The 18,682-nt window shown below is 42.6% G+C and overlaps 1 protein-coding gene across 4 annotated transcripts in view; it reads right to left on the bottom strand.

Moving 5' to 3' along the window:
* Positions 1 to 18,682, bottom strand: part of ARHGAP18 (Rho GTPase activating protein 18) — a 193,391-nt gene that overhangs the window by 92,713 nt on the left and 81,996 nt on the right. The window contains exon 1 of one of the 4 annotated variants that reach the window (XM_039240412.1): positions 11,158 to 11,268. The exons of 2 other annotated variants lie outside the window; for them this stretch is intronic. In XM_039240412.1, the coding sequence (XP_039096343.1) occupies positions 11,158 to 11,231 (74 nt within the window). In that variant the 5' untranslated portion in view covers positions 11,232 to 11,268. Of the gene's footprint in view, positions 1 to 7,055; positions 7,088 to 11,157; positions 11,269 to 18,682 lie in introns of those variants that run through there. One more of the 4 variants, XM_039240414.1, reaches the window with a different exon arrangement.

Here is an 18,682-nt window from a genome sequence, read left to right as displayed (position 1 = left end):
TGTTCCTGGTACCATTACCAGCTGGCTGTGGGTTACCTTCAACAGCCATTTTACCTCTCCCAACCTGTATCCTCAGGTACCAAAGAAAGAGTTAAGTGAAACAGTCCCCTTGATTACAAGGTAAAGGTATTAGCCTTGAAAATTATTTAAGAAAGAGTGATTTGCCTGAAAACAGATGAAGAACCATTTGTACATTTAAAAAACAAAAAACAAGGAAAATCGCATATTCAGGGACAGTACCGTTGAATTTTTATATTGCCGAACCTAGATAAGTATATCACAAGGCCAGATCTGAAACTGTAAATTAAGAGATTGTCAGAGTCCCAGGACAAAGGTCCAGTTTCATTACTGATACATTCTTCATCACCTGCTTTTGTTGTTCATAAAAAAAAAAAAAAAAAAAAAAATCACACTCGCTCAAGATTATGAGTAGCTAGTTTCAGTCGATCTGGTGAACTCTCCCTTTCGTGAAGCATAACCACTTAAAATGCTGGCTCTAAAAGGAATAAGGCACTGTCTTAAAGTATTTAGAGCCTGCTGCTTCATTAGATTAGACTTACCTGTGCTATTCCTCAAAGTCCCAAAGCTGTCCTAAAATTGAATGAATGCTTGGAGAACACTCGATGACAGACAAATAACAATGGTTAAAATATTTTTCAGAATTTTGTCACTAATAAGAGTATACTGAAAGGCTCACTGGCTCTTTCCCTGGACACACATTCCCCATCTTCTGTGGTCTTACCAATGCCATTCATGAGTTGCTTCTTCCTTCTATGGCTGTGGTTTCCTTGTCCTTCCAAAAACCTTTGCTCCCAAACCTTACCACCTGAAGCATCGGCCAGGATTGAAGCTTCACGCACAGAAATACTACTACCATCAAAGCCAAGAGTAATTGTAATGTGTGAAGGGAAAAGCGATACAAGGTAGCAGTAATTTGGGGGCACCTGGATGGCTCAGTCAGTTCGGCTCAGGTCCTGGGTTCCAGCCCCATGTCGGGCTCTGCACTCACAGTTGGGAGCCTGCTTGGGATTCTCTATCCCTCTCTTTCTGCACTTCCCCCACTCGTGCCCATTCTCTCTCTCTCTCTCTCTCTCTCCCTCTCCCTCTCTCTGTCTTAATAAACTTTAAAAAGAAGATAGCAGTAACTTAACTTAAAATAAAACTTGTGTATGAGTACCATCCAAATTTTGTTTACAATTATGCTTCACAATTCCAAAAAGTAGAATCAAGTCTGTGGTTGTAAGAAAATGATGAAAGGGCAATTAGGTACCTATGAGAATGCTAGGCTCACCGTGGGGGAGGGGCAGCTTTCATAAGGGTGGTGGAGGGCTATGAAACCGCCCCGTCTGAACCCCAGGGATCCATATGGGTAGGCTCTTTTCAGTCTCCCAGCAATGTTTACAGAAAACATGAAATAAAATTCCACCTTACTTTTCTGAACACATATTTGAACCTAAAGGTGTCATTGTCTAGAAAGTTCCAGTACTCCATTCATCTTTTTCTAAATCAAGGATGACACATTAGCGCACAAGAAAAATTGTATAGGTAAAGCCATTGCTCAGACATATCCAATGCACTCAGCAAAATGCAAGAGCCACTGATTAAGCTCATGCAATCTACAAATGTTTCTTATTACCTACTCTGTATTACTCCCTATTCTAGGCACTAGAGATACTGCGGCAAACAGAACAGACAAAAATCCCCATTTTTGTGTATCAAATACATTGTAGTTTAGAAAACAAAACAGCTCTAAAAGGTGCCTAGGGAAACACTGGAATTTCTTTCACCTGTACTGCATATTAAATCATAATTATCTTTGGTGTGACAATGGTATCGTACAGTGGTTTTCAAATTGGTCTGCACATTGGAATCACCGAGGAAGCTTCCAAAAAAAAAAAAAAAAATTCTGATGCCACTGGCCTATCCAGGAATTAAGATTTAATTAGTTTAGAGTATGGCTTGAGTTTTGGAATTTTAAACTTCTTTAAATTAAAACTTTGAATCCAAATGTAAGATTTATGTGTATTCATTTCCCATTTCAAAACATTCCTAAGTACTCAAGTTTTTCACAAGAAAAGCTGGGGAAAAGAAATCAATCATCAATGTTCACTAGGTTGTCTTAGACAGGATATTGTCCTGAGTACGAAATTCAGCAACTTACAAGCCAAAAGCTGCTTTTCAGTGAAAGGAATTATTTCAGATTCACCAATTCTTTTTTGGGGGGCAGTGGGGGGAGAGAACATATGCACGTAAGTGGGGGAGTGGCAGCAGGGGTAGGGGGAGGAGGAGAGAGAGAGAGTGAGAGAGACAGAGAGAGAGACAGAGTGAATTTTTAAGCAGGCTCCATGCCCAGCGCGGAGTCCAGCCTGGGGCTCAATCTCACAACCATGAGATCATGATCTGAGCTGAATCATGATCTGGCTCAACTGACTGAGCCACCCCAGCAACCCACCAAGTGAATTCTTAATTTCAACTTACCACAATCATTTTAATATGCACTCCTTTTGTTTCAGTGCTTATTTTAAAATGTTTTAAAAAGTTTTCGTTCAAACCCATCCTATCTTTGGGAGAAACTCACCGACATGAGTATCAACTGCTTCTGTAGAATGCTGCAGGCACAGAATACATTTGGATTTTATCTATACTAATCCTAAAAACACACCTTAAAGTACATTTTTAAATAAATCTTTAATATAGATTTGATTTGTCCTAATTTGCCTCTTTCTTCTAAAGATGTAACAAAATGTTCCAATTAATACTATACAATCAGACTATTCCATTGCCATCTGTCATCTGGACTGTTATTATTCAGAGGGGAAACTCTAGTTATTATTCATTATTTATATTTCACCAACTTGATTTTTTTCCTGGCAAGAATATAACAAGGAATAGTGAGAAATATAGCTGGAAAAGCAGACTGGAGCCCTGATGAGGGAGATAGTCATTAGTAAGCATGTACTCATTTAAAATATGCTTACTAAGAACCTACTATGCACCAAGCAATGCAGATCCAATTATGAACAAGCCCAACAGGATCCTAAATATATAGTCACCCTGGGAATACATACAAGAATGACAAGAATGTGAGACGCACCCAATTGGAGTGTTGCTTTTGAAAAGTTAATATGATGATCAGGATTAAAATAAATTAGACCAGGCTTGCATTAAGAGTGTAGAATATACACAAGTAAACAAAAGGAGATTCTTTTGAAAAACCAAATTGAATGGTAGACAGTCCTCCTGACCAAGTGGCTTTCCATTTCATTTTTATTTCTTTTCCCTACTGTATTAGTTCCAGGTAGCTGCAAATTTCCACAAACTTGGTGGCCTAAAATGTATTCTCTCCTAATTCTAGAGAACAGGCCAACTCAGAATCACTGGTATCCAGACGCTCTAGGGGGAGCCACTCCTTGCCTCTGTTGGTACCAGAATTCCCTAGCACTTGGCTCAGGAGGCCTGACTTCACTTTCTGCCTCCATTGTCACACACCTTCTCTGTGTGACCACGACGTCTCCCTCAGTCTTTCATAAGGATAATTGTGATTGCATCTGGGGCCCAACTGGCTAATCCAGGGTAATCTTCCATCTCAAAACCCTTAAATTAATTGCATCTCCAAAGACCCTTGTTTCCAAATAAGGTAACATTCACAGATTCTGAGAATTAGGATCTTAAATCTTTAGCAGCCATTGTCAGACTATCACAGCCACACAGAAAGACTAGGAGGGAAAATGGATAATGGCGGGAAACGCCAACTTGACTAACCCAGAGCATTTACAGTGTTCTGCTCCAAATACATTTGAAGAGTGTACCTGCTTCTATATAGTCAAAACCTCAAATATCTTTGCAAAACAGCTCCTAAAACCCATTTCAGGACTCTGGCTGGTTTTTGACTATATTAATTATGGGGAGAAAGAGCCCAAAAAAGTTCAGCGAGGCTGCCCAACACAGGGCTGGTTCTCCAGAGTACCTAGGACCATGGGCAAACCTGTTCTGGAGGAATTCTGCACCTAGAACTTTTCCAGTCTCTAGAATTGGAATAGTGACATGGCATTCACACCGGAGGCATTCCAGTTACAGTCACTTTTCTAGAATTACAAATCTCTTGGGTACAGATGCTTAAGAAGCCTAAGGCCGGGGGTGCCCGGCCAGCTCAGCTGGTACAGCATGCAACTCTTGATCTCAGGGTCATGAGTTTGAGCCCCATGCTGGGAGTAGAGATTACTTTAACAAGAAAAAGAAAAAAGTCTAAGGTAAATCATATGGACAATACGAGTGGTAGAGAGAAATCTTGATTTCCAGTAAAAAAAAAAAAAAAAAATTAAGGCTTCCAGTCAAATCACTGAGGAGCCACTACGCCTTTGGTACTTCAGCAGTTAACAATACTGGAGGCTGGGCCAATTCTTTGGTTTCCTGACCAAACTATTTGAATAGAACCATAACACAGACCTTTTAATCCTGCTTTGCCTCATTATCTTGTAACCCAGATATGGAGAAATGATGCTCTTCTAGAATCTGCTAAGCCAACGATCCTTAGCTAAAATTCTTACTCAGAAGTATTCCTTAATATTGTTAATATACAAGGTTGTCCCCTAAAAATGAGAACATTCTAGTATAAAATATTCAACCTGAGTCAATGATCACCTGTATACAAGCTCCTTCTACTTTCTTCCCTCTCCAGACCTGCACCAGTATGTAAATTCAATTCTTAGCCTTTCAAGCAAAAAAAAAAAAAAAACCCTCAGATGTTATGATGTCATTATAAATATATTTCCATCTTCCTTAAACTACTAACATTTTTGGCTTCATAAACAGAATAATATTTCACAGTTGCACTGGCTTAGAATATAGCAACATGAAAGCAAATGCAAAATGAATAATAAACTAAAACCAATACATTACTCAAAGGTTATCTGATGTAGGTAGGGCAAGCACTATGAGACAGTCCAGTGACATGAAACGTTAGATTTCACTTTGTTTTCCAAGAGTATGGCGAACGAGCTCATGGGTTACGTAATCGCCCCTTGCCCTCATTCGTCGGCTTGCCTCAGGAGGCAGCTGTTGCAGACAGCGAATATATGTGCATTGTTTCCCCTCCACTATCTCATCATGTAATACCTTTCCACGGCAGTGAACAACCTGTAGTCTCTTATAGAACTCATTGTAACTTAATTTCAAATGCAACAATTGTGCCAACTGTACACACTGTAATTACAGAATCATAGAATTTTTAAGAGGAAGGGTCACTGGAGATGGTATGAAAACAGACATGCATCGGTCCCCATCATACTTTCTCAACAAAAGTCCTTCTTTCCCTCCCCACTTCTCCCCAGGTTTTGGTGGAACCAAGGCAAGGACAATGCCGGTGTAGACATGAAGGCATGCCGGGGTCACCAATGCCGGGGTCACCAAAGAGATGACTCCAGCTTTGGGATATAAAACAACCTGTACCATCGCTCTTTGTCAAGGCTGAATACTGATTCCACCGCTGAAGGACCCTCATCTCATTTCCATATGGCCTTGGGGCTATTTCCCTTTCTGGCCCAGTGCACAAGGCAAAGGATGAAGCCTTAGAGCCAAGCAACAGCACAAGAGAAATCAACCCCACCTGCACCAGCACAGGGTGCACACGAAGTCTCACGGACAACCAGGCGCCATTATCCGTGGACAGGTGTAGCGACAAAGATTGCTGACATAGGTGTTGGAGAGTTAAATTCTTTCACATTTGGTTACACATTAACACTCTAGAGATACAAAGAAAGATGATTATGCCCCAAAACACTGTCATATAATCAGCAATCATTTATTGATTGTACAAAGCATGCCACATATTAATGAGATGTGGAGATTCAGGGACAAGTAAAGAAAACAATGTATTCGATGCTGTCATGGTTAATATTCTTGACAGATACAAGAAATGCGTATGTGGAGCTCAGAATAAACAAGGGACTACACAGTAAAACACAAAAGAGAATGTGGTTTTTTTAAAAACTCACATAATGCATTTTTATCAAAGGAAAACACTCATTATATCCCATTTTTATCAAGGGACATAGCTTGATAATATCATTATTTCCTATTGGCTGTTCTATTTCTCTCTCTCTCCTGCCTGTTTCTCCTTTCCTTTTTTACTTCTATGGTTTAAAGTGGTCATTCCCAGGGGCGCCTGGGTGGCTTAGTCGGTTAAGCGTCCAACTTTCGCTTAGGTCATGATCTCGCGGTTCGTGGGTTCGAGCCCCGCGTCGGGCTCTGTGCTGACTGCCAGCTCAGAGCCTGGAGCCTGTTTCAGTCTGTGACTCCCTCTCTCTCTGACCCTCCCCTGCTCACGCTGTCTCTCTCTCTCTCCTAGAAATAAATTTTTAAAAAATATTAAAAAAATAAAAATAAATAAAAAAATAAGGTAGTCATTCCCAGACTTGCATACTCCAGAAAATAAAATCACTTTGCGGTAGAAGGAATCAATGAAGAGTTGCAAACTTTTTCTTTGCTAATTAACAACATTTTTTTACAATGAAAAGCTATATATCTATTTGCACTAGCTTCACTTCAGCAGACACTTGATCACATAAAAGAATGGGATTGCAATTCATTTAAGTATAAGTCAAATATCAGAGTCTTCCAGATCTGATTGAAAGTATGAATCACAGAGGGACGCCTGCGGGACTGAGTGGTTAAGTGCCCAACACTTGGTTTCAGCTCAGGTCGACTTCACAGCTCATGAGATCAAGCTCCAGGTTAGGCTCCATGCTGACAGTGCAGCTCCCACTTGGGATTCTTTCTCCCTCTCTCTCTGCCCCTCCCCTGCTTGTTCTCTCTCTCTGTCTCTCTATCTCTCTCCCTTTCCTTCTCTCTCTCTCAAAATAAACTTTAAAAGAAGAAGTGTGAATCATAGAGCAAGAAAGATACCACATAACAAACAGGAAGAAAGAAGAACCTCGAGGGGTCAAAAGTAACGAAGAACAGAGGCTGTGGATGACAAACTTTCCCTGCTTCGCCATCTTCACTGGGGCCAGCCCAGTTGGCCTTGCACAACCCGCGAACACGGAACCAGGGCGTACCTCTGTCCGCAGCGCATGAGGTGAAGGAGGACACCAGCAAGAATCTTAAACGGGATGCAGGGAGACCTGCACGGGAACCATGGGAGAGGGTTGCTCAGAATGGGAGGCTGAGGAAACGCTGGGGAGAAAATGATTTTTTAAAAATATTTTTGAGAGAGAGAGAGCAAGCACACGTGCACCTAAGTGGGGGAGGAGCGGAGGGGGAGGTAGAGAGAGAATCCCAAGAAAGCTCTGTGCTGTCAGAGCAGAGCCCGACGCAGGGCCTGAACCCACTAACAGTGAGCTCATGACCCGAGCCAAAGTCGGACACTCAAACGACTGAGCCACCCAGGCGGCCCAAGAAACTGCCTCTTTAAAGTGTGGAATGAGAAGTGAAAAAGCCAGAGGCCAAGAAACAGACACTGACAGCCTGAGGCAGTTGAAGTACAGACTGGGATTGGAGCAGCTGAAAACTAAAGTACCAGTTTGAGAAATTTGAGGGGAAAAAATAACAAAGTCCCCTAACGGGCTCCGTATGCAGGCCTGGAGAGAGAGATGTCAGGGATGGCTCAGAGGTCACGAGTGGCGAAGACGCAGGCCAGCAACAGGACTGCCAGTGGCCCAGAGGAAGTAAGACAGGAAATGATGCATCAGATAGCTAAGAACCCAGTATTTATAGTGTCTGTGGTTTTCTCCAGCAAGAATACAGAGTGAAGTAGTCTGCATTATACACCTTGGTTAAAACTTAACCGGGAGAACAATCATGTATTAATGATACAAACTGTTGCTTTAAGATAGATGTCTAGGAATGTGCCTGTAGGGGAAAAAAAAATGGGGGGAAAGTTAAGTTCAACAGTGCCTAGCTCAAAAGTACTTGTATAAGTGACCTTTGTGTTGTTCTTTGCACTTTATTTTTCCACGTCTTCTCTAATGAAAACATTATTTCGTCAGTAGAGCTTTTGGAATTTCCTAACTAAATAGGTTAGAAGGCTGGGCTGCCTGGCTGGCTCAATCGATTAAGCATCTGACTTCAGCTCAGACCACGATCTCAGAGTTCATGAGTTCAAGCCCCACATCAGGCTCTCTGCTCTGCCCAGAGCCCGTTTCTGATCTTCTGTCCCCCACCCCACCCCTGCCTTTCCCCTGGTGTGCTCGTGCATGCTCTCTGTCTCTCAAAAATAAACATTTAAATAAGCAAACAAAATATGTTAGAAGGTTTTGTGTTCGTTTGTGAGTTTCATGGGCCCACATATACACATACAACATGTCCACCTACTTTATTATAGAGGTATTAGTACACTGGGAGCAATCCAAAACATCACTAACACATCCACAGACGTTAACAGTGAGTCAGCACGGTCTGCCATTATATTTCACATAAATCAGAGGTATGCGGACCCACCCTACTTCAGCGACCCTGATCATAAAGTCCAAGAAATTTCAGCCCAACAAATTATTTAACCTAAAGCCTGACACTGTCAAGGACCAATATCACAAAGAATGTTTCACTGAGATCTGTGGGGGGAAAAAAATCCTACTAGAATTATAGAAGAGCTCAGCACTTAAGATTTTCTAGTATTAAATAAGGCACTACACAGTGATAAAGAAGTGGAATGGACTGAGAAAACCCAGCACGCGAGATCACTGAACTAGGGAACGGGCATTATTCCCACCTCAAACTCCGCCTGTGGACTCTGGCCATACAGTAGTCATGAAAAGGACAGACTCTGGAAACCAGACTGTCAGGGTTCTGAGCCCAGCTCTAGTACTTTCCCAGTGTGTCTTCACCTTGTGCAAGCTTCTTAACCTCTGTGCCTCAAAACAAACGATGATTCTACCTACCTTCGTGATACTGTGAAGTATCCAGGGACCACTATTCATATATAGGACATTGTGAAGAACACAGCAGTCCTAGCCAACTATAGGGCACTGAATAAAGGTTGGCTATTGTTGGGGCATCTGGGTGGCTTAGTAGGGCGCCTGGGTGGCTTAGTCGGTTAAGCGTCTGACTTTTGCTTAGGTCATGATCTCACGGTTCGTGGGTTCGAGCCCCGCGTCGGGCTCTGTGCTGACTGCCAGCTCAGAGCCTGGAGCCTGTTTCAGTCTGTGACTCCCTCTCTCTCTGACCCTCCCCTGCTCACGCTGTCTCTCTCTCTCCTAGAAATAAATTTAAAAAACATTAAAAAAAAAAAAAGGTTGGCTATTGTTACTTCCATCCTAACGTGAGATGTTGACAAAGCCTCAGCCTTCTCAAAGGCTATTCTCAAATGCAACCATACACTGTGCTAATGTGCTGTCCACCACTTGATACAGTTTGCCATAATCAAAATAATGAAGTTGCTTTTTTTTTTCATTCCCACTTCCTCTTATTCTTGCCTCCTGACCTACATATGAAGATGAAGAAAGCTGATACTAGAGTGTCTCAAAAATCCTGGCATGCCAAAAGTAAGAGGCCCGGATGGTTTTCTTCTTCCTCGCTCACACCCTCCCCTGGGGAACCAAGGGAACTTTACTCAAAACTCCAGTATGTTGGCATCAACGCTTAAAATCAAAAGCAGGTTGACACACCGTAAAGGAAAAAAGTCTGTACTAAAGGAAAATTAAATAAATATATTCTTTACAAACGCCTATTATAACTAGATCTCCCACGGGACAACCCAATCTCCAGGAATGCAACTCTAATTATTTCCTCAAGTCACCTCGCTCGATAAAAAAAAAATTTCCCCAGCAGGGCCATCCATTTGTGTACTAAGCGCCAGCACAAACTGAAATATTAACTTCCACTAGAGCCAAACACCCTCACAGCGATAGGCTTTGGTCTTCCTCCGCCATGCTGTCATCTGTGCTTGCCCTCTGCGGGCTGAGCTACGCATCTCCCGGTGAGCTTGTCTTTTCCCAGCTGTTCACACAAGCTCTCTGTGTTCTATTTTTCAGTACTAGGGAACTCTAGAAAGCCCACCCCACCCCCAAATTTGGGCACGGACAGTAACTTCCAGCCTAGCACTCCACCAGTAAGATGTCAGGCCGAAAGTTCCCTGTTAGGTAAGCTGACAAATGCCAGAGGCTTACCCAGAGTTCCCTTGGCTCTTCACAGGGAACTAACGTCTTCCAAGCTCAGCCTTTTCCCTGGGATGCTAAGAAAGCCAACCACCTGGATATTCCAGCAAAACATGGCTTATGAACTTCCAGAATCCTCTGATTTACAGCCACAGAAGTATTTCTACAAACTTCTGGCTTTCTCCAGATTCACATTTCTTTCAAAAGTCAGGAGAGTAGTCTTATCAACTTTCACTGAATTACCCACCTCCCCCCAAAAAACAAAGCAAACAAAAACACCCCACATTTCTTAGAAGCAATGGTTTCATCACTTCAAGGTGTCAACTGGCTGCAAGTACAATGGAAATATTATGCTCACTTGTTAGAGACCAGCGTCCATGTACCACACCTTCAGGACTTGCAACACCAGTTCATGGGTCCCAGTGAAATCATAAACTACCACAGTTTCCCACCTTCCAAATTACTGCAAATGGTAGAAACTACAAATGTCAACTCTAGACATGGAAGGGGCTGACGGTCTACTGACGGAGCCTGTGGCTGAAACCTCACGCCGATAGATAGAGTTAAGAAAGTGTTTCCTGCCAGCCTGGCAATGACGAGGCATATAATCTCTTTCCTCTCCCTCGGGTACTAGATAGTAGTCATCAAAACACCCCCAGCACAGGCTTAGAGCTCACCAAAGTAGGCCTGGCCTGAGGACGCTTTTTCATTCTCTTTTCTAAGCATGAGAAGGCAGCAGACAAGCAACTTTGTTCTAGGAAGGCAGACCTCACTACAGGAAATGAACTTACTGGCACTTACTTTACATTTCATACCAAAAAAAAAAAAAAAAGCCATCCTTTCTTCTAAGCTACCTCCTTACCTGTGTTGACCATCTCCCTGTCTCCTCATCACATGTTGTGTAGATCTGACTCTCTCACAGCTATACTGTGAGCTATATTCATACTAGGACAGATGGAGGGAGACTATCTCAGATAGCGTAACAAGTTCAGCAGGGACGGAGCAGGTTTCTTTTCTAATTTGCAAGGAGCTTAATGTGCATCACCTAATCTAATCTTCATCTCACCACTGAGGCAGAAAAGTCAGCAGGCTGTCCCAGGTCATAGCAGTAGTAAGTGATGGAGTCAAGTAGGAAGCCATGTGGTCTCACGATCCTGAGCTCCCTCTCTTCACCACAAAGCCGTTACATTACACCTATCTCAGTTCAGTAGATCCAAGGATCCAGGATGAGGCACTTGGGTATTCTGAAAAGTGGGAAGGCTACAAATGAACACAGATTGAAAGAAATCCTAATTCTTCAGTCAAGGTTGGGCTTTAAGGCTTTCCACAAATTGGCCTCAACCTCCCCTTCCAGATTTCCCTTCCTCATCTCTCTCTCCAGCATCCTGTTCTCTAACCAAATTAGAATCCTTATAGAATTACCCTCCATCTGAAGAACTTCCTCTGCCCTGTGGTCCTTCTGGCTGAATTTAGAATCAAACTGACAGGAGACAGATTAACAGGAGAAAATCAAATTTAATAGGTGCATGGGGACTCCACACAGGCATGTAATTCTGAAGACAATGAGGTAACTAAAAGCTTATGTGAGCTAGGGAGAGGAGTACCTGAGGACACAAAGGGAGAAAGCTCATTAGCAGGAAGGTACAAGGAGATGTTTGGAAAAACAAGGTAGTCCAATCATGCTGATGGGCTCCTGAGGGGAGGGGGGATCTCTATTAATAGCTCACTTCCAGGTTCAGGCTCTCCTTTCCCATGTAAACGTAGGCTGTTGAAGGGGAAGGCCAACTAGCTGTTCTGGAAACTGCAGGGTCTGGATTACTTTTAATTCAAAATAATCTTTTATGCCAAAGTGGCCCATTTTGGGGCAGCCTGTGCTTGGCCCCTACATGAACCTCCCTCTCCTCAGAATGCATTTACCTTCTTTCCCGCCCCCACCTCCCAAAACAAAATCTTACCTAAATCACTGTAACAAGATGAAACTTGAAACTTGCTCTGATCCTCTTAGTTGAATGTAAGATGTCCTTCCTCTGAAAATACCCCAAACAGGGTTTGGGGTTTTTTTTTTAACCTCTATTATAGTGATTGTACCTTGTCCTGTCACAGATACGTGACACAGCTCAATCATCCTTAGTAGACATTTGAAAACTCCTTACGGGGGTTTACCTCTCAGTATCACAGTGTATACATAGCCTCAGACAGAACACAAAGCACCTGTTCGACAAGCCAAGGAGTTACGATAGCACCATTTTTGTGTTTGTTTTTAAAGGTGTCCATCATCAACAACTGCTACACTGCGTAATGGAAACAAATTTGGCCACTACCAAGGATGATGATTCCATCTTTTGTGGATCCAGGAGACAGATTCTGAGTGCACTGCTTCTAAATGCTACCTAGGGGCACCTGGGTGGCTCAGTGAGGTAAGTGTCCAACTCTTGGTTTTAGCTCAGGTCATGATCTCACCGTTCAAGAGCTCCGCATGGGACTGTGTGGTGGCAGCATGGAACCTGCTTGCGATTCTCTTTCCCTCTCTCTCTGCCCCTCCCCTGCTCTCTCTCAAAATAAATTAGCTTAAAAACGTTAAATATCTCTAATACAAAAAAAATCTTTATTTTCTTTCCACCGCCTCGAGAATCTCAACGTCATGAACCCAAAAAGAGGGAGACTCTAAGTAATTCTTTAACATCCAAAAATGTACATACTGCTCTCCTTTGTCTGGAATTTGCTGAAAAAGCAGAACCAAAGGAATTTCCAGAGGAATACACAGTTGCTCCCATGGATGACCACTTCCTGGCCAGGCCTCCAGGCCTCCTGAGCAGCATGGGAACAAACTTCTTCATCTCCATCCAACAAGAAGAAACCTGACAGCAGCCAGGGAAGGAGGGTCCTCTCAGATGAGGATGGGAGACTCCGCCTCTCTCCCCACCACCTCCACCCCCACAGCGTGGAAGAAGAAATGGGCAGGTGATGTCTGTGCGTTTGAAATCTTCACCAGAGGACTTCTGGGAAAGATGCAGGAAGGATACTCCACATGCACATTATTTCGCAATCGACATCTTCTGGGGACAGTTTCAGAAACCACTGCAAGTGTGAAGGCAAAGCACAGACATGTAGACATATTCCCTAGTCCTCTATTACAACACTCAGAAAAGTTACACATCTTTCTTTGGCTTCTCAGGGGGACTTGTAAAAAAAAGAATCCCTAGAATACCAATTCTTTCTATACTTCCCTCACCCCCTGCATCCAAGCCTTCAAATTTCCATTCTGAATTCTGAAACTACTAAGAGGTTTGACCATTTAAGTCAACTCGTCATTTAATTTTAAAAGAAGTTTAGTTGGGATACCTTGGTGGCTCAGTCAGTTGTGTGCCCGCTTTGGCTCAGGTCATGATCTCACAGTTCATGGGGTCGAGCTCTGCATCAAGCTCTGTGCTAACAGCTTGGATCCTGGAGCCAGCTTCGGATTCTGTGTCTCCCTCTCTCTCTGCCCCTCCCCTACTCATGCACGTGCTCTCCCTCGAAAACAAACACTAAATGAGACTAGTTAATTTCTGTTTTTAAAATAATTACATAAAGTGGGACACCTTGTTGGCTCAGTCTGGTAGAGCATGTGACTTTTGATCTCGGGGTCATGAATTCAGGCCCCACATTGGGCCCAAAGCTTACAATCAATCAATCGACACATAAATTTAAATTATGAACATGATGCCTATAACCAGAAAACATGATTGCTTTGGCTCAACAGTTCATTTCTAACATTTTACTCATCATGAAACCAACAAAATCTCCTGCCCATGTAAATCCATATGTATGTGTATATATGAAATGATTTGCCTGGAAATTATAAGTGCAAACAAACCAAATGACTTATTCATAGAGTACAAATATTATCATCACATATGTGCAGTGTCTAAAATGGTACCTGCCATTAAAATGAATAAAACCACTGTTCAACTCAATTCATGCCTATCACATATATTCCTACAAAGACTATACACACTTAAAATAGAAAAGTCTTAAAAACTCTGATGTGGCTTAAGCCAAAATGGTAAATTTTTACCCTAGTCTCAAGTCCTCTCTCCCTATATACAACATGCAAATTCCCCAAACATATAGTGATTCATGTTTCAAATATAGTGTCATGACAATTCAGATAATAAGAAACAGCTGATTATTTACATTACTCACAAGTACAATTTTAGAATCTGTAGATAAGGTTCATTTTCAAACAAATAATTAATACTCTCCTTGTTTACTTTTTACCTGAGATAAAATACAAACTAGTGTAGATTCACTTTGAAAATACTGATGCATGGAGAAGGAGATACATATCTATAGTTTAGCATTAAGTAGGTTTGTAGCATTTACTACTCCTCTCAAAAAGGAGGAAGAGGGGCACCTGGGTGGCTCAGTCGATTGAGTGTCCGACTTCAGATCAGGTCATGATCTCACGGTCAGTGAATTCAAGCCCTGTGTCGGGCTCTGTGCTGACAGCTCAGAGCCTGGAGCCTGCTTTGGATTCTGTGTCTCCCTCTCTCTGCCCCTCCCCGGCTCACACTCTTGTTTTTCTGTCTCTCAAAAATGAATAAAGGTTAAAAATAATTTTTTTTTTAAAAAGGAGGAAGACATTTCCTACTATGACTTCATGAACTTAACATACGTCACAGTTTAGAAGACTCATTAGGGATCAAGGCAATCATATCCTTTCACAACATTTGGAAGTTTCCTTAAAAATCTCTGACACTAAATTCATTTCAGTGCAACCATCATTTATTCAATATAAACTACTTTTGAGTTATTGAAAAAAGAGGCTAGTCATATGCAAAGACACAGTGTAACAATCATCTTGCGTTTTCATCATCTGTGTGTAAGGCTCCATTGAAGCTGTTCTCGAAAGAATAATGAAAGGCATGTTATAGGACTACACAAAATCCTCCCAGCCTAAAGGCTATTCAATCATTACATTAGTCCACTGATGAAAACTGTGATAGGGGAAGAAGCAGTGAGTGAGCGGGAGGGAAGGCAGCGAATGACCCAGAAATGGTCACCTGCAGCACAAATACACTAACACTTTCCCTATCCCAGTTGATACAGGACTACACAGACTTTGGCCCCAGCTCTTATCAGCTTGAGGCCCTCAGAAGCCTGAGGACTTGACTGAAAGAGCCAGGAGACTGGGAGGAGGCAGGGAGACGTTGAATCAAGCAGACCCTTGGCTTTAGCCACCTCCAGGAGATGATCTCTCTCAGATCTACAATGAATTCTATGACCTTTAACCTTTTGCTCAGTAAGCTACTTGTTCCTAATGTAACTCACTCTTTCAATAATTCCTTCACGATGCTTGGAATATTGGGATTTCAGGTGGAAATGTGAGCACTGGCTTTCTGTAAGCTTTAAAACTCACTGGACAAGGTCTCACAGAACAAAATCTTATGAGAGACATTTTTTAATTTTAGTGCTATTAATTAAAAAATAAAAGAATGTATATACCCTGACAGGTGTTTCCCTGGCCACATACCCAGGAAGGCTAATTGAGGGCATGTGAACTACCCCACAATGGCAGCAGGCAAATGATCTCTGGCAAATAGCTCATCCATATACTCTCCCACCGACAGTCTGTTTTCAGACCCTCAAAAGGCTGCCCCGTGGCTGCACACATGTCTCCTTGTAGCCAAGAGCTCTAGTAACTAATGCCCAACTGGCATCTTCCTCACCACCACCGCCCCCTCCTCTGTCCTTCCTGCCCTGGCTCAGCACAGTGGGCGGTTATGGAAGGCCACCCCATGCAAGCCATTTGGCCAGGTACTGAGAAACGATAAAGAGGCACAGAGCATTAGGAAAGTTTGCAGACATGCCCCAAAGAACTCTCCCTGGTAAAGTGGCACAGAGATGGCCTCCTAGGAAAGCAGGAGCATTCTGAGTGGACACAGAATTCTGTTTGCACAAAGATTAGCAATTTGTGGCAGCAGGACATTTATGGGAACGTGTCATGCAGGGACACCTTGGCCTGGAAATCAGCTATTTATAAAACAGGTCTAGGTCTAGGACCAAGAATAAGGCAGTCCCCAGCCTTCAGCTTTCTGACAAGTTTCAAATTACCCTGCCTACAGGTGAGAAGCTCCAGAAAGAGCGGTGGAGAGGTGACTGTTTGGTTACTAATTATAAATGAAGTAAATCCATTTGCTATGAAAAATGTCCATGGTTAAAAGAGAGTCACAAGCATATGTTCCCCAGACAACCAATCCTCACTCGCCACCTTCTTAAAGATCTTCAGTAATTGAATCAAAAGTGCTCTTGAAACACCAAATGGGACATTTTATTCTGAGACTTTTCAGTCTGTGGTAGGTCAAGGCTTTAATGTCCTTGCAGCCCCTTGAAGTATTTGAATGATTTGGGTAACTGAAAAGGAGTCGTGTCTTAGCAACCGTGCAAATTCCACACTTTCACAGCTAAAGAGAATGCTCGTGTGGATTTCAGTGGAAAGTTCTCATGCAACAGAAAGGGTACTAAGACCATCTAGATGGCTGGGGAAGACCTACTGGCCACACAGACCCACAGCTGGCTTACTGTCCTACGTGCAGGGCTAAGGAAAAAATGATTACAGCCCCTAGAGAAAAACTCAACCACCTAACGGCAATGAAAGTGGCAATGGTGGTGGTGTTTTAAAGGCCTATCTTGTTACTGTGTCACGCTGCTTCCAGGAGATTTTCAATGCACTCGAAGACAGTCTGAAGTGTATAAATGCCTACTGATGGAGAGAGAAGAGGCCCCAGCTCGGGGCTTTCTCCTCTGCTCTATCTACCGGAAACTTCCCTTCCCCAGCATGCCCAGACTGCTGCTCGGAAAGATCCAGATCAAGGCCTGTCATAGAAGACATCCTTCCCGTGAATGGAGGCCTCACTATCATTCATACACACACGCTTTAAAGGAAGAAAATCGATAACTGCACTTGCTCTATGCCTCTCATTAGAAAGACAATGAATGACCAGGCTTCCCATCAGAACTGGTCTATATACAAGCTGTGTGTGATCCGAGAATAGTTATTCCACATACATGAGCTTTTTCTTTTTTAAGACAAGGATCATAATTCTTGCCTTATGAGGATTAAACCAATTCCATTTTAAAGGGCTTTGCACAGAGAGAGGACTCAATAAATATGTGTTTTTCTCTTCCTCTGTGATTTAATTTGCCCCAGTTACATGAATAGCTGACCACAAAATGCCAGGAGACACCTCAAGGCCACACAAAATTATTTACTAAATGGGAGAATTTAGTGAAACTATTTATTTCTTCATTGCGGTAACGGCTATCTTTGGGCCCAAAAGTAGTTCAAATGATCTCCCAAAGTGCCCATTTTATTACTAGCAAATTGTTTAGAATCCAGATTGGCATAACCTCATCTCGATACCAACAAGAGAAAAGTTTTTATTCTAAACTCTAAACTCAGCACAGGAGCTACTAATCTAGGATTCTGTTACAATGTATATACTTCTAGAAACCACATTCAGCTTACAAAAGTTGGAAACAGATAATTTCTATGAATGGACTTGTGGTAAAGACCTGGACAGCAGACTTCCCAGGTCCAAACATGAGCCCCACTGCTTACGAGCTATAGGACCTCAACTATGTTACTTCACTAGTCCGTGCCTTGATCTCCTCGTGTGTGAACCGGGGCTAATGCCACCGACTGCCTGGGTTGTCATGAGGATTAAATGAATTAAAACAGCTTCTCTAACTCAGTGGTAGGAACCCTGACCCAAAAGCCAACATTCTGCAAGAAAACATGGAGACTGTCCTCATATTTTGGATGGAAAGCAACATACGAGGGTCTATCCAGGACCCTCAATGATTTTCTAAAATGTAACACACAGCACATCTTTAATATGTAATTAACAAACTATCATGTTAAATGCAAAATGCTGTTCAACAAAGATCAAATGACCAGTAAGAGGAAGTGCTGCTCCCAGGCAGTGACCTGACACATATTCTCTTGGCTGACACTGGGTGTGCACTTCAAGATAGCCACATCATAAGAAAAATGTAACTAGAGGGGCGGCTGGGTGGCCCAGCAGGTTAAGGGTCTAACTTCAGCTCAGGTCATGATCTCAAGTTCATGAGTTCAAGCCCCACATCAGGCTCTGTGCTGACAGCTCAGACCTGGAGCCTGCTTTAGATCCGGTGTCTCTGTGTCTCTCTGCCCCTCCCCAACTCAAGCTCTGTTTCTCTCTCAAAAATAAGCAGACATTAAATTTTTTTTTAATGTAACTTGAGATATTTCCCTGACATATGCATATGACAAATGCCATAATGAGTTTGGAGGCAAACATATAAACTGTCCCTATGAAAACATAAACTAGGAGTGCTTGGGTGGTTCAGCTGGTTGAGTGTCCAACTCTTGATTGTGGCTCAGGTCACAATTTCAACCTTCCATGGGTTCAAGCCTTGAATTGGGCTCTATGCTGACAGTGCTGAGCCTGTTAGGGGTTCAATCTCTCTCTCTCTCTCTCTCTCTCTCTCTCTCTCTCTGACCTGCCCCTGGCTCACACTCTCTCCCTCTCTCTCAAAATAAAGAAATAAACATTAAAAATAAATAA

The sequence above is a fragment of the Hyaena hyaena genome, unplaced genomic scaffold, assembly GCF_003009895.1.
Source record: "Hyaena hyaena isolate Hyena2069 unplaced genomic scaffold, ASM300989v1 scaffold_178, whole genome shotgun sequence".
Lineage (NCBI taxonomy): Eukaryota > Metazoa > Chordata > Mammalia > Carnivora > Hyaenidae > Hyaena > Hyaena hyaena.
Note: the sequence above shows the minus strand (reverse complement) of the source record. Positions and strands in the feature narration are given on the sequence as shown.